The sequence below is a fragment of the Schistocerca gregaria genome, chromosome 1 (genome assembly GCF_023897955.1).
Source record: "Schistocerca gregaria isolate iqSchGreg1 chromosome 1, iqSchGreg1.2, whole genome shotgun sequence".
Taxonomy (NCBI): domain Eukaryota; kingdom Metazoa; phylum Arthropoda; class Insecta; order Orthoptera; family Acrididae; genus Schistocerca; species Schistocerca gregaria.
The window spans coordinates 1059128222-1059150308 of record NC_064920.1 but is presented as its reverse complement, the minus strand read 5'-3'; the positions used below and the strand labels follow the sequence as shown (position 1 = coordinate 1059150308).

General features: G+C 41.0%; 1 protein-coding gene across 2 annotated transcripts in view; it reads left to right on the top strand.

Moving 5' to 3' along the window:
* Positions 1-22087, top strand: part of LOC126281191 (uncharacterized) — a 236605-nt gene that overhangs the window by 71119 nt on the left and 143399 nt on the right. For both annotated transcript variants that reach the window (XM_049979903.1, XM_049979911.1), the window contains exon 9: positions 10783-11354. In XM_049979903.1, the coding sequence (XP_049835860.1) occupies positions 10783-11354 (572 nt within the window). The remainder of the gene's footprint in view (positions 1-10782; positions 11355-22087) is intronic.

Here is a 22087-nt window from a genome sequence, read left to right as displayed (position 1 = left end):
TGACATGTATGATTAATCTAATCAGTTCTTTGTTGATGTAGTTTTAAATCCGCAATAGCACATATGCCAAATTATCTGCCAGAAGTTGGATACACAAGACGGTAAGCATATGGGGCATGCTGATAATTCTGGAAGGTCCATTATATCTAAATGTACACTTGGAAACCTTGTTAACTTCACCTAATTTCTCATGGGTTTATGTAAGGACAAGATTGTGGTAACATGTTCATACCTGTTCGTCCTTCCAAACGTTTTCCCGCATTTGTTTTTTCTTTATTGCAATGCAGGACTATGCTCTGGTCCTGGCCAGTAATATTTTTGCTGATCTGAAACTAGTAGACCCACACATTAGGGAATTAATCATATCTTCAAATTCCTCAACATACCTGCCCCACGTCCTGTGATTATGGTGGAAATATGTGTGACAAAGTCTTCCTAGCTCGCAAATTTTCCCTCAACAGGGTTCACAGCTGTATGGTAAGCTGAGGTGTGAATCACAATAGTCCCTTTATTAAACATTCCTTCAGCCCACATTTTCGACTTAAATTGTGCCCCATTATCAATAAGAATAGCTTTTGGTGTTCCAATATGCACCAAAGAATCATCGGTCAGTTTGCTAAAGGGTATAGAGTACGGTTTTATAAACTTCGAAAGTGTCTCAACTGCGTGCAGTGGACCTGAAGTGTAGGGACACTTCATTGCAGGGTTGTAGTGGCAGGTCATGGTGAGGGAGGCTGTTGGCAGCTTATACAAGCAGCATCAAAAGCCAAGACATTTCACTGCTACTTACTCAACTACACTCGTAGCGTCTTGGAGGAGGCAGTGGCCACATCCGCTCCCTCGCAGCATGTGGCGAGGACTTTATGCAGCGGCATGCACCCCAGTTAGCATGACACGGGCTTTTACAAATGGAGCCAGTGGTATGGAAGACTGCTGGCTTTTCGAAAGAGCTGCCAACCTCAGGTGGTGGATGTTCCCTTACAGTATGTGACACCTAGATACCCACTCCAGCATAGAATCATGCTCTGGTGTTGTTAAGCTGCCTTCCAGTGCAGGGATCAGGTCACTGTGGTAGTGGGCCAGGAGGCAGCCTGTTGGTGGAGAAGCATCAAGTCCGTGGATGATGGTATGTTGTTGGAGGCCCAAAGCCATGGTATTGCATGCCGTCTTGTATTGCTTGGTCACCTGGCAAAGCCCTCTCATCCCCATGGCACTGCGGGACTGCCCATCCTTCTTCTAAAATTAATGTTATTTACACTGCCTTGCAGCCCACAAATATGCGGCCCAGTGGTGTGAAAATGGCTTTGCTCATTCTGCAAGAGCTCTGTTTTACTGTTGTGTTGCAATATGATGGTGCTTGGCCTAGTGTGCTTTGTGATATATAAACAGCCCCGTTGCTGCAGCCAACATGCTGACACTTTAGTGCCTGCTGGCTATCTTTTAACTCCTGTGGCTGAACTGCTAGTTTCTGCAGTAACACCCAGAAAGTAGTGGCAGTGCTGCATTACCTCCATCTTCTGGAAGATCTGGTTACAGCCCTAGACTGTTTTGCATCATAACTTAGCATGCTTGGATTGTAGTGTGCAATATTTACAATTTTGTCTTCTAAAGTACTAGGGGGTTTAAAGCACAAGATTCAGGTGCTGTTAGTTTACTTTACAGGTGTAGCATTCTACCCCATGTGTAAATAAGTTTCATTATCATCCTAAGTCTTCTGTCACAACTAGTAGACTAAATTTTCTGCTCTCACTTGCAACAGGCAGGCAGATCCTAATAACATTTTTCAACACAACTTACTACTGCTACCATTACCTTGGAATCTCCCTACATGTTGCTTAATCTTAACCGTGGGTCGCTTGCCCTGTGCACTAGTGCTTTGCAATGTTTTGAATACTAGAGATACATTCCTTAACACTGCTCATTTTAAATATCCGTGCACACAACAAAGTTGACTCTCTTCATTTCCATTTCCTGTCAGTCATACAGGATTGGGGTTCCAGTCTACTGGGATCTGCACTACTAGGGAAGGAGTAAGGGAGGAAGGTGTCACTTGGATGGGCGGCTCTCTGCGGTGTCACTTGAATGGGCGGCTCTCTGCGCCAGATAGATGAAGGCTGCACAAAACAGAGTGAGAGCTACTAAGGTGCTGGATATTCTGATGTCTAAGGTCATGACCATACAACATTGTTTCTCCCTATATTGCATCACATTATGTAGCATCTGCTCTGCTGAAACATACTGTTCTGGGGTCTCTATTAGCTGGTGCAAGGAGAGGATTAGGTCTTGCCCAAGGTATTACTGGGAAAGGTCAAATTTTGTGCTGAGACCACCCCCACCAGTTTCTCTGGTCAGTATAGCTGTGGCTGTGTTATGTTCAATGTGGTGACTCCTGTATCAGTGGCTGACAGCTGGAATGTTGGTCCCATTGTGTCACAAGCTGTTCCATTAATCAATAATCAACTAGGGTACAGTTCCAGTCTCTTCCCTCCTGAGAACCTAGCCTGCGCGTAGCAATTCGCCACCACCACGGAGATGTTGTACACAGAATAGTTCGAGTGCTTCAATATTAGTAAGATTTCTTATAATCTGACCTGTCCAAATTTCACATTCAAATTTCATGCATTTTTTCAGTGCTTGCATGAAAGGTGGTGTAATATCTGCAGACCCCTTCACAAATTTCCTATAATTATTGGACAATCCTAAAAACTATTATAGCTCATTGCTCATTTTAGCGATTGGAAAATCTTCAGCTGTTTGTACCAACCCCGGGTCTGTCCTTACTCCATCTTTTCTTAATGTACCCTAAGTACTGTACTTCCTACTAGGCAATAGACACTTCTCTGTACTTGATGTAAGATGTGTGCCACATAATCTTTTAAAAACCGCTCTAATCTGCAGTATAGGCTCACTCATATCACTCCCTCATATTTTTTGAGAACAAAATTATATCATTGAGGTACACCAAACATCTCCAGTCCAAATTATGTCCATTGTATTGATAATGACCATAGGGGACTGAAAGTGCTGTCTTCCTCTAGTCCGTTGGAACCGTTTATAACTGATAGTATGTGCTCCTTAAATCTGTGTTAGAGAAGTACCAGCAATGCCCCGAATTATCGATGTCTCCGTGATATTGGGAATGGGGTATCTGTAGGTTACCATTTTACTATTAAGGTGTCAGTAGTCACAGCAGAATCTATACTTCCCAGAACCGTCTGCTGACTTTTCGGGCGTGACCACAGCAGCTGCCCCCACATGGACTAGTGTTCTCCTCTATTATTTCATCAGCTAGCTGGGGTTAATGAAATCCTCCATAATTGGTGTTAAATGCTGAGGTACACAATACAGTTTCTGATATACGAGTTGCATTCAAGTTCTAAGGCCTCCGATTTTTTTTCTCCGGACTGGAAAGGGATAGAAACATGCGCATTGTTTTAAAATGAGGCCGCGTTCATTATCAATATGTCCCAGAGATGGCAGCACCGTACGGCAGATGGAATTTTACCGCCAACGGCGAGAATGAGAACTGTTTTAAATACTTAAAATGGCGACGTTTTCCTTACTTGAACAGCGTGCAATCATTCGTTTTCTGAATTTACGTGGTGTGAAACCAATTGAAATTCATCGACAGTTGAAGGAGACATGTGGTGATGGAGCTATGGATGTGTTGAAAGTGCGTTCGTGGGTGCAACAGTTTAATGAAGGCAGAACATCGTGTGTCAACAAACCGAAACAACCTCGGGCTCGCACAAGCTGGTCTGACGACATGATCGAGAAAGTGGAGAGAATTGTTTTGGGGGATCACTGAATGACTGTTGAACAGATCGCCTCCAGAGTTGGCATTTCTGTCGTTTCTGTGCACACAATCCTGCATGACAACCTGAAAATGTGAAAAGTGTCATCCAGGTGGGTGCCACGAATGCTGACGGATGACCACATGGCTGCCCGTGTGGCATGTTGCCAAGCAATGTTGACGCGCAACGACAGCATGAATGGGACTTTCTTTTCGTCGGTTGTGACAATGGATGAGACGTGAATGCCATTTTTCAATCCAGAAACAAAGCGCCAGTCAGCTCAATGGAGGCACACAGATTCACCGCCACCAAAAAATTTCGGGTAACCGCCAGTGCTGAAAAAATGATGGTGTCCATGTTCCGGGACAGCGAGGGCGTAATCCTTACCCATTGCGTTCCAAAGGGCACTACGGTAACAGGTGCATCCTACGAAAATGTTTTGAAGAACAAATTCCTTCCTGCACTGCAACAAAAATGTCCGGGAAGGGCTGCGCGTGTGCTGTTTCACCAAGACAACGCACCCACACATCGAGCTAACGTTACGCAACAGTTTCTTTGTGATAACAACTTTGAAGTGATTCTTCATGCTCCCTACTCACCTGACCTGGCTCCTAGTGACTTTTGGCTTTTTCTAACAATGAAAGACACTCTCTGTGGTTGCACATTCACCAGCCGTGCTGCTATTGCCTCAGCAATTTTCCAGTGGTCAAAACGGACTCCTCTAAAGACGCTTTCGCCATTGCCATGGAATCATGGCATCAGCATTGTGAAAAATGTGTACGTCTGCAGGACGATTACGTCGAGAAGTAATGCCAGTTTCATAGATTTCGGGTGAGTAGTTAATTAGAAAAAAAATCGGAGGCCTTAGAACTTGAATGCACCTTGTACTGGTACTGGCAGCAGCACCGATACCTCGTGTCCTGTTGGAATTTGGTGCTGTGTTATGGATAATACCAGTAATAGACTCCAAGGATAAAATAAATTGTCAGACTCTACTATACCCTGCGTCACCTAGCACGGTGCTTCCGCACATAGAGGCGGAGCGGAAAAAAAGAGTGAGGAGATGAGAACTGTGCATGCGCGGTAGCAGAGAGCGGGCAGATAAAGTCCAGTTGCCGAACTGCATTGCTGCGGACAACAGTGAGGCTCATTTGCCTATTTACATTGTATTATATGTTTAAATCTATGAGGGGAATAACGAGTATTAAAACCGATTTCGATCAGTCGCCATGAGAGAAATATTAATTCATGCCCTGATGATGTTGCGTCCACTGCTCCACAGATTTACTCTGCGTGACGTTGGGAAGTGAGAACAACTGACAAAGCTTTGTGAAAACGTGAAGTACAATTTTTCTCAAAATGACAATTGTCTAACGACAAAGTAATAGAAACTGCTTGCAATAATTACCATATATTGCAGTTTGAACTGCATTATAAGTAAAAATTTAATACACAACAAAATTAACTTCAGGCACAAACTGAAATCATTATATTTGCTTGACAACTGCTTCTGCTCTATAGAATTTTTAAAAATGTGTAAGGTGTGTGTGTGTGTTGTGTGTGTGTGTGTGTGTGTGTGTGTGTGTGTGTGTGTGTGAGTGTGTGTTTTTGACTCTAGTTAAGTGTAATCACTGCGTGCAAAAAAGAATTAGTGGTAGGAAAAAAAAAGGTCAGTAAGATGTCATATTTTTCGTTGTTAATGGACATTAAGAGTGTAAACTAACACATTCGATATTACAGTGAGAGACCGGATTTATAATCCATTGAACAAGCAAACAATTAACTACCATCTACAAACAACACCAGGGAATCTGACCAATAACATCAAAAACCACCAATATCTCAGCAAGTAACAGTTATTGTCATTCTTAGGTCTTATCCAGTTTGTGCCTGGAAAATAACAGAGGTTTACAACGTGGTGGGAGAAGCTTAACTTTTCCTTGGGCAATATGTTGAACATTTTAGTCTACATAATTAAAAGGATACAAAGTCCTAATCAAAAAGTCTAGGAAGTTCTCATCATTATGTATGCAACTGATACGTTCACTAAGCACATTTTTTAAAATCATGAGCCTTTAAAACTAAGAAATATTATTACTTTGTTCCAAAATCTGCATCGTAATACCATCATCTTTTCTATTTGAGTGTGTTCCCAAACAATCTGATTGTAAATTTACGATGGTAATTCAAGGCTTGTGTTCGTCATCACTTCCCTGTAAATTCTTCTTTCTGAAGCTTTTCAGCATGCTACACAGACTGTGCCCACACTACAGGTGGGATGTTGTCTGTTACCTCATTGTGCATTGCCTCATGTTCAAGTGATTCACTGTGTGTTATCTTGAATGTGGTTTTTTTTTTTTTTTCCACTTAGCCTTAAAGTACGTTGCCCAAATTCATTCCATGGGACTACAATGACAGTGACACATGGGTAAATACAAAACTGTCTGATGCCATTCACGTGCAAGGAAGTCAAGTTTGTACGTTCTGTCACGTGACTTATATAAATTAACGAGCTGCAGGAGATGGGCAAGAGTCATTTTTATACGGTGCTTAATATTTTTACTTTTAAGCCGGGGAAAAATATTTGCTTTTCTTGTGTTTGTACTTGATGTTTCCTCTATAACAGTTGAATTATAACTGGCAATGGCTGACTTCGAAGCAAGATATGACAGGAATTGTGAATCGCTTCACGGAACTAACAGCGTTCATTTCCGAATGGTAATCACTGCTGTTTTTCTTACACATAAATACAAGTTTATTCTCAGAAAGAAACCCAGAAGAAGAGTCAGCATGCAGAATAATTATCTGAGAACCTATCCATATGAGAACTTTAAAACCGCCAGTACCATCACTCATTTTCCAGCAGATCTTCTTGGAATAATTCTAACTGACCCTTGTTTTCTCAAGGTAATACACTTTTGAACTACCTACTTCTCTTGTATTGTCAGTCTTTATAAGGGATGTAGTTCGTGCTGCACCTAAGTCACTTCTGTGAACTAAAAACACCCTTCATAACATATCTAGAACCAACATCTTTTAAAATTCTTTACCTTGATGAAGCGCTTACCATTGAAGCTTGCATAACCGTAACACGTTTTTGTTATGTCAGGCACTCATCATTAACACAGAGCACTTAAAAACATTGTTTTCAAAACCATCCATTCGTGTTACAGGTTCCTTGCGATTTCGATGATTTCCAGGTGACATGAAACCAACTGTTTCTACGGTTCCTACAGATCTGGCACTTTCATTTGCATTTCTCTTTACAGTTCTCCTGCTCACACCACATGGTTCTGGAGTCTGTTCTTGTGTTTTCCAGTGTCAAGAGTAGGAGACCCTCTTTTAAATTCATCTTTGAAAAAGTTGCAAATGTGGTAAATAATCCCCCTCGTCTGTGAAGCACTTCACATTTATTGCTGTCACCTCACTTTTCTTTTAACCACACTTAAACATTTACAAGATATACATTCACAGCTATACTACTGCAAGGGGGAAAAAAAAGGAAAAAAAATTGATAGGGAATGAATAATTTGGTTGTCACGAAGTACGGCAACAGTGCAGCATGTAGGAATGAGATTCTCATTCTCCAGCTGTAACTCTCTGCTAGCCACTCGGACAGAGTATGAATATTATTGGGTGCTAGTGGAGGAGATGCGCAGAACGGCTGAAAATTTGGCTGCTTTCTCACATGATGCAAACTTTAGCTATCCACACTATCTTATCCTTCCAGATGCTCTGCCTTCATACATAGTTCAGTTTTAATGGTGGACTGCAACTGATCATGATCCACATCCAAAATGCTCCAGTCCTCCCCCTCCAGGACGTCCAAATTTGCATTGGCACCTAACAGTCTCTCTGGTAGTTTTCTACTATTTTACTGTTCTCTTTCTCTCTCTCCTGTACTTGTACAACGCTACTTCTTACAGAATAACATGATGTATCCAGTACATTGTTATTGCCTAGTGGCTGTATTATATACAACATATCGACAAGTAACTCAGGTTCTACACTCACCCAGAGTGACTTCCCAGTGCCCTCTGGCACAATATCGTGCGAATCAAGCTTTAATGTTTTTGTACACAGTTTAATTGATTCATCCATCCTTGTGACAGTACTCTGCTGGTGACAATGCCTGTAGCTGGAATATCGTCCCTCTAAGTTTTACCATGTGTTACTGAAGGTCAATTTTGGTGTGATGTTTTGATAGAAAGTCCAACCCCAGAATCATACAGTAACCTTTGATTACGAGCAGCTCTACCTCCACACATTATTTAAATTGAACTGTTTCTTCCTGGCAATTAATAATCCTGACCCTAATGACTTCATGTCATTGTCTCCTACTCCACACAACCTGTAGCATGGTGGCCTTAACTGCTTCCGAACTACAAGGTCCTGACTTGCCTCTGATACGTATGCCTCTGTGTCCTCTCACAGTTCCTATTATACTACTTTCTGCCTCTGTGTATTGATGGTAGGCAATGAAAACGTCTTTAACTCCATCTGTCTGTGAAAACCTCGTAATTCCCGTAACCAGTAATTCCACTATCAAAGAGGGAGTTCAAAGAGCATGGAATTTTGTAGCCTGTTCAATAACTAGGCTTCTACTATATAGTGACACATATAGCAATGTTATTTGTATCACTTTATATTATTTTTTAAGAAACCGTTTTAGCTTTTCCTGTAAAATGTAACAAAATGAAGTTACGAAGTTTTCATTGCCTACCATTGGTACGTATCTGTTGCATCACTGCTCAATGGACTTGGGATTCCCTTTTGCTTTTAAATCTTGCCCACTTTCCCCTTGCATTTTCTCACCATTACTCCGTTTAGGCTGCTTACATTGCCTGTGAACATGGCCTGATCACCCACATCTACAGTAACACTTCACATTAGTGGAAAGCACTCCTCACTTGTCATTCAGCTCTGTTGCTATATCCGTTTCATCAAACTCTGTAGCCAATGTGACAACAATGTACAGATCTTTCTGGGGTACCCATGCAAACCTGTCTAGACATATTAGGAAACACACCCTTCACTAAGATGTCAAGTGCCCTGTGGTTTTTGGCTCCCAACCATCCATAATATTGTTACTCGCAACAGTTGATCATCTGACCAACCTCTCACCTTTGCCAATAATTCCAGGTCATCCAAAAAAGAAATTACATCTTCAACTGCCAGACCAAACAAAGGAGTAATTAGGCTGGTGGCAGCTATATCTACCTGATCAGACTGTCCAACTAATGCTAACAACTCATCCGGAATTGCAATTTGCCCTAGTAACTCTGTTTTCGGGGTGCACTCAGCCTCGCGATGCCAATTGAGGAGCTACTCGACCAAATAGTAGCGTCTCAGGTCAAAGAAAACCATCATAACGACCGGGAGAGCGGTGTGTTGACCACACGCCCCTCCTGTCCACATCCTCAGCTGAGGATGATAGGGCGGTCGGATGGTCCTGAGGGGCCTCTTGTGGCCTGAAGATGGAGTGCTAGTAACTCTGTGTTTTACACTCTCAACTGTGCCACTTCATTATGCAAAAACTGCTTTGTGTTCTGCTTGAAAATACCCTGTGTCCCATACTTGTCATTGTGGAACGTTTATCTCCAATTCTCATAACGTTCAACACAGGATAAATTTACACTAATGCGCACACTTACTGTTACCACACCACAATTTATACTTTATGCCTCATCGTCAGCCATCTAAATTCAGTACACTGCCTAGCAGTATGGTCACAATGGCAGCCCTTAAAGCATTCTACTGATACTGACTCTGCACAAGGTGGTTGTTGCCGCTTTTTGTAAGTTTCAATAGCTGTATGGTTTAAATGAACACCGAATTTCATTGCAGGTACTGCTCATTTAGCTTTATCTCCATTGTTTGGTATGTGAAATGCAAAGAGAGTACAAAATAGAGCATTACTACCGATCTACTGATATGAGAGTGCTGCCACCTGTGACATTATACACAAAATCATGCTCTTTTCAAATATTCATTGTATAGGTAGGAATCTGTCGTGGAAACTACAGAACAAAATCAGTCTCAGTCTTTGTTGATCAGCCCTCATACTACCAATATACTACTTACAGTTCTCAGGATGTTTCTTCTACGATTCTTAAATGATATCTGATTCTGAGTGTTGTTTGCACAAATAATGTAATTCTCAGAACCAATTTCTGCAAAAAGTCTTTCACTGTTACTCTCGTGTTGGCATTGTAGGATTTTTATGCCTTCACAGTTTACTCTAAGATAAATATAAAAATACCTTATTATTTATTTTTAACATTTACCTAGTGAAATGAAATGACACACTAATATTGTGCCACAAAACACTATTGAGCATGGAAAATGTATTTTGTTATACTCACAAGTAAAATTCAAAGTTACAGAAGAACTAATTGTTTTGCTTTTATGATTATATCATCCATAAGAAATATATTGAGGAAAAACACAACACTCATCAGTGTTATAGGTTTAAAAATTGATGCATGGAATTAAAGCTGGCAGACAAGAGCAATCAAGAAAAGGAGGATGTATGAATGAGCCTACCAACTTCCAGGTTGAAGAGAAAAAGAAGCGCATCAGTTCTGTCACGTCTGGCAATGTGAAAAATGCCACGTTGCACCATAGTTCAAGGTTCACATTAAGCTGTAGTTCCCCCTTTAGTTGGCTGGGCAAGTCATTTGAAAGGTCACGTGAAGACAAGGGCATACCACATCAAAAGGACCATGCCTAGTAAAGCTTTACAATAGTCATATCAGTTGTCAGGTTGATGACAGTTTTACTTTACAAATATATAGCAGGCATACACATCCAGAACAGAATTTCTGTTGTTAAAATGTGTAACAGATTGCATTTGCTTGCCAGTTATGAAAATTCTACACATTTGTGTAGGCTTAAATTAAAGCAGTGTTTTGTTGTTCTCTGTGTGGCGTGTCTACTATTGTTATTTTTCCAATTTTTAATGCATGATTTTGTTTTCTCTTTCCAGAAGCCCCATCACCAGCAACAAAGGAACAGAGGAAGAAAGAGAGCCTGCTGGAAGAACAAAATGCTGCAGCTATCCAAAGCATAATAACAGCAAACATTGAGAAAACTGTCGATGACAGATCCAAGACTGATCTTGAGAAGGAAGCTAATATTAACACGGACACACAACAACTTACTGGCACCCATTCTACAGAGATCAGAGACACTAAAAGTGCCGAATCTCAGTCAGTTGTCAATTCTCACTCAGCGAATGGAGAAGCAGAAAGTAGTGTCAGAGATGCAAGTGTAAATCCTGGGCAGGATTATGTGACAGAAATATCTGTGCCAGATAACAGTATTGCCTCAGAGATTGCTGCAAACAGTAGTTCACAACAACATGTGAATTACTCAGGAAGTAAAGATATTATTTCTGGAGGTATCCCCAGTGAATGTCAAGGACCCCCTGGTGGAGTTGTGAGGGCAATCACAAGCCACCGCAATGAGGGCAGTGCTGCAGTCGACAGCGGTGCCATGTTTGGCTCAGCAGCATCAGTCACTGTACCAGTTTCAATACAGTCATCGTGCATTTGGGAGGTAAGAACGGTTTAAACTGTGTAGTTATTATTTAATTTGTTTTTGTGTGATGGACTTTGTGTAAAGCATCCTAAATGCTGTCATACAATTTGCTGTGGCTAAGCTGTGAAACTGTTTTTCTGTCTCAAAAAATGATGACCTATTTCAGATTTTAAAAAGGAAAAAAGATAATAGAAAAGTTTTTAGATATGAACAACAGCTTTTGAATATGCATGTGCTTGTTCCTTCACACAGGGTTGCCAGTGACCAATCGGTTGTTTTTCAGATGAATATTATTCACTTGGTTTTTAATGAGTAATGAAAAACTTCAAAGTTATATATGATTTTTAATGTGTGTTAAGATCTGATGGTAATGAAATGAAATGATTTTATGGCATTATTGGCCAGAAGACCCTATTTGGGGTCGGTCGACCACCTGGTGCAGTTCTTTCTACTCTATGTCACTTTGGCAATTTGTGCATCAATGGTGATGATATGAAATTATTAGAACAACACAAACACTGATTTCCGGAGTGTAGAAAATGTCCAATCCAGCCACGGATTTCACCTGTGACTATGAAACCACAATCTAGAGACAGTGGTGCTAACCACTAGGACCATGAGCTGTGACAAGAAAATGTGATACAGGTATTGTCATTTTTCATGAACACAGTTTTCTAGCCTGTGCAGAAAATTAACATACATAATCAATTATGGAACAAATACTAACAAACAAGTAGAGGGGCTGGCCAGTATTTACCTCAGCTCAGTACAGCTGATAGATACACAAAAAACAACCGAAAATTTAAGTTCCTAGCTTTCGGAATAAATGTTCCTTCATCAGGGAGGAGAGAGGGGAAAGAAGGGAAAGTGGATTTAGTTACTCACAAACCAGGTTATGAAGCAACAGGGAAAGGAAAACAGGGAGGGTAGCAACGATGGAGGCATGGTTGTCAGAGGGAAGCGATGCCTCCATCCTTGCTGCTACCCTCCCTGTTTTCCTTTCCCTGTTGCTTCATAACCTGGTTTGTGAGTAACTAAATCAACTTTCCCTTCTTTCCTTTCTTTCCCCTGTCTCCTCCCTGATGAAGGAACATTTATTCCGAAAGCTAGGAACTTAAATTTTTGGTTGTTTTTTGTGTATCTATCGGCTGTAATGAGCTGAGGTAAGTACTGGCCAGCCCCTCTATCTGTTTGTTAGTATTTGTTTCACATCTTTATATGAGATTTTCCATTAATTATTTATAATCAATTATGGCCAGTTTTCCCTTGATTGGTTCATTCATTTCGACTCAGATGCAGAGTTTGCGAGTATAGGCATGTTTCGAGCGCGCCTGCGCGTGCGTGCGTGCGTGCGTGCGTGCGTGTGTGTGTGTGTGTGTGTGTGTGTGTGTGTGTGTGTGTGTGTCCGTGATTGAAGGCATTTTGGCAGATTTTGGAATGCAGTGAACTATATGCATTTGCATTCATGCAGTGTTTGGGATTGCATGATCATGTTGGAATTTCTAGTGGATGGTATCTCACTTTTGGATTAAATGTAATATTGAGCAAGACAATGACAGATTCAGTGGTAACTGTTACAGAAGCAATGTTGTTGTCTCCTAAAAAAATTGGGCCATTGATGCTGAAAATGACAGTTACACGTCACATCACAACATGCTCCAAATGAGGAGAATTTACACAAATTTTATGAGGATTCTCATTGCTTCAGTAGGGGAACACTCAGTTTATTTATTTCCCGCCCAAATGGAAAAACAGCCTTGTTACTTGCAATTATATTTTCATTTTATTCAAGCAGCACTTGCATTAGGATCACAAAATCCTCTTGTTGCCTATAACTTTCTACATTAAACTGTTTAGCAACACATATCTTATGTGGCTAAAATTTTAAATTCTCTCTCAAAATTGTGTACTGTGATTCACGACTTAACCTTAATTCTCGAGTTTAATCTTATGTACATTCCCTCTAGCTACAAATCAGCATTTGCCTTTACCTCTCAATGCTGTACAGAATTCTGAATGTCCTACTAGGACTGCATAAGTTTTTGTTTGCAGTACTTCGTGTTATTCGGACTGGGCGACTTTTTGTTTGCAATACTATGTGTTATTCGGACTGAGTGACTTTTGTTTGCAATTCTTCCTGTTCTTTGTGGACAGTTACTCCACCTGAGAAGCATATTTTAGTTGGGAATGAACTCTCAACACCCAGGCTTGATATGAACTTGAGGAACCTGCGAGTTTCCATCACCAACTCACAATTTGGCGCATATGCATCATACATAAACATGCATAGCTGTACTGTCCACTGATCCATTTCCACTCAAATGGCTATATATATAGAGCCCAATGATCATTCACTTTCCTAGCCTACCTATCTGACATATATTAGCTGTTTCAAGAAGTTCAGTTCCTGTTTACTCACATTATATTACTACAAGAAAAGAAATCATGTGAGGAAGACCCAGAGGTAACTAGAATTCCTTTGTTGCAGATCTGTGGGTGGGTGGGGTGTAGGGATAGCTCCTGGTAAACATCACTACTGCAATCTACTTTGAAGCTGTAGACTGTCATCTGTGTTGGAGTATTGTGCAGTTTGGAGTAATTATCTTAACTAACTGTTTCGTATGTGATGTGATTTTTTATTTTACAGCGTCTATTTCTTGAAAGTGCATTACTTTCGTGGAGAAAGGGAGGGGGGTTGGGGGCGTGGACGACGACAATATACTGAGTCATTTTTCTGATCTTATTTACTGATTTCAGTGCAAAGTAGAACTTTGTCAACTCCCTCACAATCTTATGTTTCAAGTTAATAATATCCACAATGTCAAAGCATCTACTTCGAAACATGATGTGTGGTTGCTGTTGAATTCTGTTGATATTACTTTCCAACAACAGTATGAGGATTTATCATATACTTTAGGTTGTTATACAATGACACAGCATGGAGACATATGATAGTAAGGATTGAAATGCAGTGGTAGCAAGAGCTTTTAATGTGCAGAATATATAGTATGGAAACTATGACATGGAAAAATCTTCTGTAATGACTGTAACTAAGTTTATAAAGCAGAGTGTGTTTCTAGAATGAGTTTTCTCAGTGTAAACGAAGTTTGCAATGAAAATTTTTAGGATTATCCGCACTCAAAGTATACCCATTGAACATTACTTCTATAACAACAAAGAAATTATTAGTTTCATATATATTGTTTTCACTTGTAGCTGAATTTGCAATAATCACTAACTAATAATTGACATGGCAACTCAAAAAATTTCGTTTGCGACCATAACAAATACTAAAGTCAAAACTCTCTGTCATGTGACCAAACCAAATGGCTTCAGTGTACCTCAGTGTATGCGGAAAACCGCTATTACCATATAGACAAACCATGGAGTATATAGGGACCTTCATTTCAGCTGGAAAAAAAATAGTGCTGGTCCATCTTGCACAGTTTGTGAGATAGCCCAGACCACCCATTGCATCATGCAGGAGTGTACTTTAACAATGTATTCAGGCAGTTAATAATTCTCCAAACAGAAACATTTAAATTGTGTATGCACATACATGTACAAGTGTTTACTTATTACATTGTTTGAAATCTACATTTCGTTATGTACATGTACAAGTCATTTTGCAGGTATTCTAAAATAAGCTACGTTAAAGTGTGTTGTGTATTGGACCAAGTTGAATGGTTTCAAGTTGTTTATGTTTGACTGCGGTGTTTTTTTACTACTCCCCCCAATGATTGTTAAAGTGTATGACTTAACATACCTTGTGTTTTTAAGTTTGTTATGTGAATGATATGGCATATGTGCCCTCATGGAAGCCTTTATTTATCTGACTTTATTGACACAGGTATTACGCAAGAACTGTAAAGGACTCAGAAATAATTCTATAATACTTTATAAAGTAGCACTTTCTAAGTTGGTTTCCCCAAAACAAAAGCTATCCTTCTTGAAGTGTCTGTTAGTTCAGATTATACAATGTTTTTGTTACTATCACCCAAGCCAAATGTATCAGAGGCAGTTGCCACTAATTTAATGTGTTTATGCGTAATGTTACTTGATTGTCCAATGTGATGCAGATTTCTGTACACCCCGCTCAGTGTGAAACAAATTACCTTCATCACTGCCACAGTACTGGAATGAAGATAGTCTTCTGTCTGATATGAAGCCAGGGCCAGCAAGTTCATAAGAAGTAATTCGTCTTTATTTAGACATAATTTACACAAGTACCTACTTGACACGCCCTTTTCTTTGTAGAAAAGAATAGTTTTGCAGAAATTAAAAAAAATAAATTATAAGAAGCTCTCATGTGCACAGAATTTAACGGAAAAGTCGTAAATGTAAATTACTATTAGTTATGTTCTTATTATTTTTTTTATGAAGCTGCTACTACGTCACACATACTGATAAAATAATGCCACAATGTAATGTAATTGGATGGATAAAAAAATCTACTCACCAAGCAGCAGCAGAACACACACATAAAAAGAGGTTATAATTAGGCAAGCTTTTGGAGCCAGTGGCTCCTTCTTCAGGCAGAAGGGTTGAAGGGGAAGGAAGAGGGGTGAAGAAAGGGGACTGGAGAGGTCTAGGAAAAGGAGTAGATTTTGGAAAAGTCACCCAGAACCACACCTCAGGGGTGACTTACTGGGCGGGATGAGAAGGAAAGACTGATTGTTGGGGAAAGGACTGGATGAGATTTGAAAACCGAGTTTTTAAAGGTGGAAGACAGGGTAATATACAAGACAGAGAGTACTGCTAAAACATCGTGTACTAGTTAATAAGAGTGAGAAGCATTGTATATAATGGATGTGAGAACTAAATTGGAGTGAAGAAAGGAGTAGTTACTGTGAAGAAATACTGAGATGGAAAAAATTAATGTAAATTAAGGCCAGGTGGGTGGCGAGAACCAAGGACATGTTATAGCAGTAGTTCCCACCTGTGGAGTTCTGAGAAACTGGTATGTGAGGGAAGAATCCAGATGGCGTGTGGGGTGCATCAGGCACTGAGGTCATGATCGTCATGTTATAGAGCATGTTCTGCAACAGAGTACTGTGTGTTGCCAGTACACAGCCTTTGCCAATGCCCATTCATCCTGACTGATAATTTCGCAGTAGTCATGCCAATGTAAAAGACTGAACAGTTTTTACATAACAGCTGATATGACGTGTTATTTCACTGTTGGCTCTCCTTATTCTAGCATATATTTTCCCAGTTACAGGGCTGGTGTAGGTGATGGTAGGAGAGTACAAATGGCAAGTCTTGCAACAGGGACAGTCATAGGGGTAGGAACCATAGGGTAGGGAGATGGGTGCGGAAGGAGCATAGGGTCTGTGAAGAATATTGCAGAGATTGGGAGGGCAACGAAAAGTATTCTGGGTGTGATGGGCACAATCTCGACTAGGATAATACTGAGTGACCAGTGGTGAGCTCTGACATTGTTTTTTTGGAGGGATCAGAAGTATCAGGATTGGATGTGATAGTCCGGGAAACTGTTTTTGAACTAGGCTGGTGGGGTGCTTACGTCCAGTGAAGGCTGAGGTGAGATTTGTGGTGTATTGCTGCAAAGAGTCTGCATCTGAACAAATATGTTTACCTTGAATGCCAAGGCTGTATGGGAGGGAACGTTTGACACGGAAAGGAATGCAACTGTCGAACTGTAAGTATTGTTGTTTGTTAGTAGGTTTAATGTGTACAGAAGATAGTAGCTGGCCTTCAGTGAGGTTGAGATCAACATCAAGAAAAATGGTATGGGATTCGGAATAGGACCATGTGAAATTGAATTGTGAAAAAGTATTCAGAGATTCCAGGAATTTTAACAGAACAAGCTCACAAGGGCTGAAGATTTAGGGATTCCATGAAAGCCCCTTACAAGTGACCCATGAATTGCCATAGCTGTTACCCTGATCTGTTTGTATGTCCGCACCTGACAGGTGAAGTAGTTATTGGTAAGTGTAAAACTGGTTAAGCTGAGTAGCAAGGGTGTCACGGGTTTGGAATCAGGTGGGTGCTGACTGAGGAAATGTTCAGCTACAGACCGACCATGTATGTGGGGGATGTTGGTGTAGAGGAGGTGGCACCAATGGTAATAGGCAAGGTGTGTGGCAGGAGTGGGATGGGCGCAGATTTAAGACACTCTAGGAATTGGCTGGTATCTTTGATGCAGGATGGGTGTTTTGAAACCAGCATCTGCAGGACAGTCAGGATGATTGGGTTTGTGGATCTTAGGAAGAGGTTAAAAGGTGGCGGTGGGTGATTGGAATGGGGTGATAAGCTCTATTTATTGAGGTGTTAATCCTTGTGAGGGACCTGAGGTTTTAAGGAGGAAATGCAGGTCATTTTGAATCACAGGGATGGGATCTTGATGCCGTATGCCGTATGTAGAGGTGTCAGACAGCTGGTGTGGACCTTCACTAACGTTCTCTTTTTGGTCAAGTACCACAGTGGTAGACCCTTTATCTACTGGGAGGATAATGATGGAGTCAGCAGCTTTTAGTGAAGGTAGAGTCCGGAGTTCTGCAGAGGACAGGTTAGGATCCTGTTGTAGTGACCCAAGGAAGAGTTGTGAAGCAATGTTGGATGTGAGGAATTCTTGGAAGGTTTGTAAGGGATGATTTTGAGGTAGTGGTGGTGGATCAAGTAGTGGTCATGGTTGGAACTTTTCAAGGTGGGGTTCACTGTCAGGTTTTGCTGTTGGATAGGTTTTGGGATTATGTTGCAAAGTGATATTTCCAGTTGACATTACATGTGAATGGAAGTAGGTCCTTCACCAAAGCAGCTCTACATCTACAGCTACATGGATACTCTGCAAATCACATTTAAGTGCCTGGCAGAGGGTTCACTAAACCACCTTCAGAATTCTCTATTATTCCAATCTCGTATAGTGCACGGAAAGGATGAACACATATATCTTTCTGCACGAGCTCTGATTTCCCTTATTTTATTGTGCTGATCATTCCTCCCTATGTAGGTCGGTGTCAACAAAATATCTTCGCATTCAGAGGAGAAAGTTTGTGATTAGAATTCCGTGAGAAGATTCCTTCGCAACCAAAACCGCCTTTCTTTTAATGATTTCCAGTCCAAATCCTGTATCATTTCAATGACACTCTGTCCCATATTTTGCGATAATACAAAACATGCTGCCTTTCCTTGAACTTTTTCGATGTACTCCGTCAGTCCTATCTGGTAAGGATTCCACACTGTGCAGCAGTATTCTTAAAGAGGACGGACATGCGTAGTGTAGGCAGTCTCCTTAGCTCGATCAAGTGCAGGCTTAGGGCTGAGGGGAGAGTGCTTTGGACGAGAGGTTGAGGACTCTGTACTGTTCTGATTGGTTCATGTGATTATGAGTTATTCTTGGTGAAGGATGTGAAATGTTGAGGATATTGGCCAAGCCCGGTTTGTAGGAGAGCGGTCATGGTTGATGGTGTGGCTTTTGGGGAGTTGCAGAGGGACAGGATGGAAAACACCACTGTTCAGGTAGTTCAGGAGGAGGTGGGATAGCTTCTTGAGGTGAAGTCTGGCATTTTGTTGCAGTTTGAAATTGGCTTGGCAAATCATACCAACCAAGGAAACAAAAGGGGCAGATAACTAGGATTTTGTAGGAGAGAAGTCAGATGGAGAGGAAATTGGTTGATGAGGCATATAGGTAACAGATTAGCTGGATAAGAGCAAGAGATTGCTGTATTTGATACTGTAAAGGAGCGTGGTGTACAGTAGGGTTACATCCAGAAACAGGGACTTTCAATGGACAAGTAGGTTTCAAAAAACATAATGTGAGACCTTAGTTTTGATAGTACAAAAGCATGTTTTCGAAAAGAGTGGATTTAATACGTGATGGTATTCATCACAGCAAGAGAGGACAGTTTGGAGTGTTGGAAATTGTGGGAGTAACCGAAAAGATAAGCAGATAGTGGATAAAAGATAGGAAAACAGAAGAAAAGCAAGGAAAAAAATTGGAACATTCTTCAATTCTTTGTCCTCCGGTACATTTATGTTTTTGTCTGCAGACACTAACACATATGATTTGGAGGGGGGCAGGGGTGGGGGGGGGGGGATACAGTTGGAAAAGAAAAAGAGGGGAAAAAACTGATTGGCAAATTTGAGAAAGAGAGAAAATTTTAAAAACTGGGTAAACAGACAGAGAAAGGCATAAGAGAAAATGTAAACTACTTAACTTGGCTATTAAAGTAATGTAAGAGATGGCAGTAAAAGTTGATAATAGCAGTTTGGCGAAAAACAAACAGTCCATAGCAATTCTCACCCCACCCAAACCATGCACCCTCACCTTTTACCTTCTTCCTAAGATCCACAAATCCAATCATGCTGTAGTTGCTGGCTCCAAAGTACCCACCGGAAGTATAACTGCTTTAGTTGATCATCATTTGCAACCCTTAGTAGAAAGACTTCCCTCCTATATCAAAGATACCAACTAATTCATAGATTGTCCGAAATACGTGCCCGTCCCACTTCCACCACACACCTTGCTTGTCACCATTGATACCAACTCCCTCTATACCAACATCCTCAAGTACATAGTCTGTCTGCTGCTGAAAATTTCTTCAGACAGCGCCCTCCTGATTCCAAACCTATGAAATTCTTCCTACTTACCTTAATCAACATTATACTTACTAACAACTTCGTCTTTGAAAGACATCAGGGGAATGGCAATGGGAACCAGGATGGCTCCTTCCTATGCCAACCTTTTCATGGTTCACTTGTAAGGGGCTTTCCTGGAATCCATGTCTCAGCCATGGTGAGGCTGAACATTAAAATTCCTGGAATCTCTGAATGCCTTCTCAAGTCAAATTTCACATGGTCCTATTTTGAATACAGTGCCACTTTCCTTGATCTCGTTTTCACTGAAGGCCAGCTACACTATACTGTCCACATTAAGCGTACCAATAAATAACAATACTTAGAGTTTTAATATTATGAAAAGGGAAGTTGCCATCCACCATATAGCAGAGTTACTGAGTCACAGATAGGCACAAAAAAAAGACTGTCACAAATAAAGCTTTTGGCACATAAGGCCTTCATCAAACATAGATGACGCGCGCGCGCGCGCACACACACACACACACACACACACACACACACACACACACACACACACGCTTTGTGTGTGTGTGTGTGTGTGTGTGACAAAGGCCTTATGGGGTGAAAACTTTATTTGTGACAGTCCTTTCATTGTGCCTATCAGGGAATCAGCGTCTCCGCTATATGGTGAGTGGCAACTTTCATTATCATAATATTGTTCCATTCCAGCCTGGATTTTCCGTTTTTGATGAAGGCCTTACAAGCTGAAAGCTTTATTTGTGACAGTCTTTTTGTTGTGCCTATCTGCGACTCAGCATCTGTGCTATGTTGTGAGTGGCAATTTTATTTTTCATAATATTGTTACATTCCATCGTGGATTTTCCATTGTTTGAGTACTCACAGTTTGACAATTACATTGCTTTACATGTCAAACATTCCTTCTGATACAGCCTTGGCAATCGAGGTAAACATATTTGTTCAGATGCAGACTCTTTACAGCAATATGCCACAATTCCACCGCAGCCTTCACTGGTCATTATTACCCCACCAGCCTAATTCAAAAGCAGATTTTGCGGGCCATCACATCCAGTCCTGGTACTCTGACCTCTCCAAAAAACATCTTTGTAGCACACCACTTGTCTCTCAGTATTATCCTGGTCTGGAATGTATTAATCAGCTACTTTGATAAGGCCATGATTTCCTAAAATAATGCCCTGAAATGAGCTCCATTCTGTCTGAAATTTTGCCCACCACACTTAGAATAGATTTTTGTCATCTTCCCAATCTCTGCAATATCCTTGTCAGACCCTATGCTCCTTCTGCATCCATCTCGTGCCCCATGCCTCCTATCCTTGTGACTGACCCTACTGCAAGGCTTACCATATGCATCCTCCTACCATCACCTATACCAGCTCTGTAACTGGGAAAACATACACTATCAAGGGAGAGACATATGTGAAATGGCACATGTCGTAAACCAGTTGTTAAGTGAAAACTGTTCGGCCTCTTACATCGGCATTACTACCACCAAATTATCTGTTAGAATGAGTGGGCATGGGCAGAGGGTGTACGCTGACAACACAGAATATCCTGTTGCAGAGAATGCTCTACAACATGACAATCGTGACCTCTGTGCTTGTTTTACCTCATGTGCCATCTGGATTCTTCCCCCAGACACCAGTTTCTCAGAACTAGTGCTACAACATGTCCTTGGCTCTCACCACCCACCAGGCCCTAATTTACTTTAATTTCTTCCATCTCAGCATTTCGTAACAGAAACTACTCCTTTTTTCACACTGTTTTAGTTTTCTATATCTTTCATTTTCTCACATCCGTTACATACAATGCACATAGCTTCTCACTCTTATTAGCTCATTCATAAAGTTTTAGCAGTAATCTTTGTCTTGTATATTACCCAGTCTTCCGCCTTTAAGTTGTCAGGTTTCAAATCTCATCCAGTCCATTCCCTAACAATGTCTTTCCTTCTCATCCCGTCCGGTAAGTCTCGCCTGACCTGTGATTCTGGGTGACTTTTCTGAAATCTACCCCTTTTCCTAGGCCTCTCCACCCCTCTTCCTTCCCCCCTCTTCCTTCCCCCCTCTTCCTTCCCCTTCAGTCCTTCTGCCTGAAGGAGGAGCCATTGGCTCCATAAGCTTGCATAATTACAACATTCTTTTATGTGTGTGTTCTTTCATCACTTGGTGAATAAATGT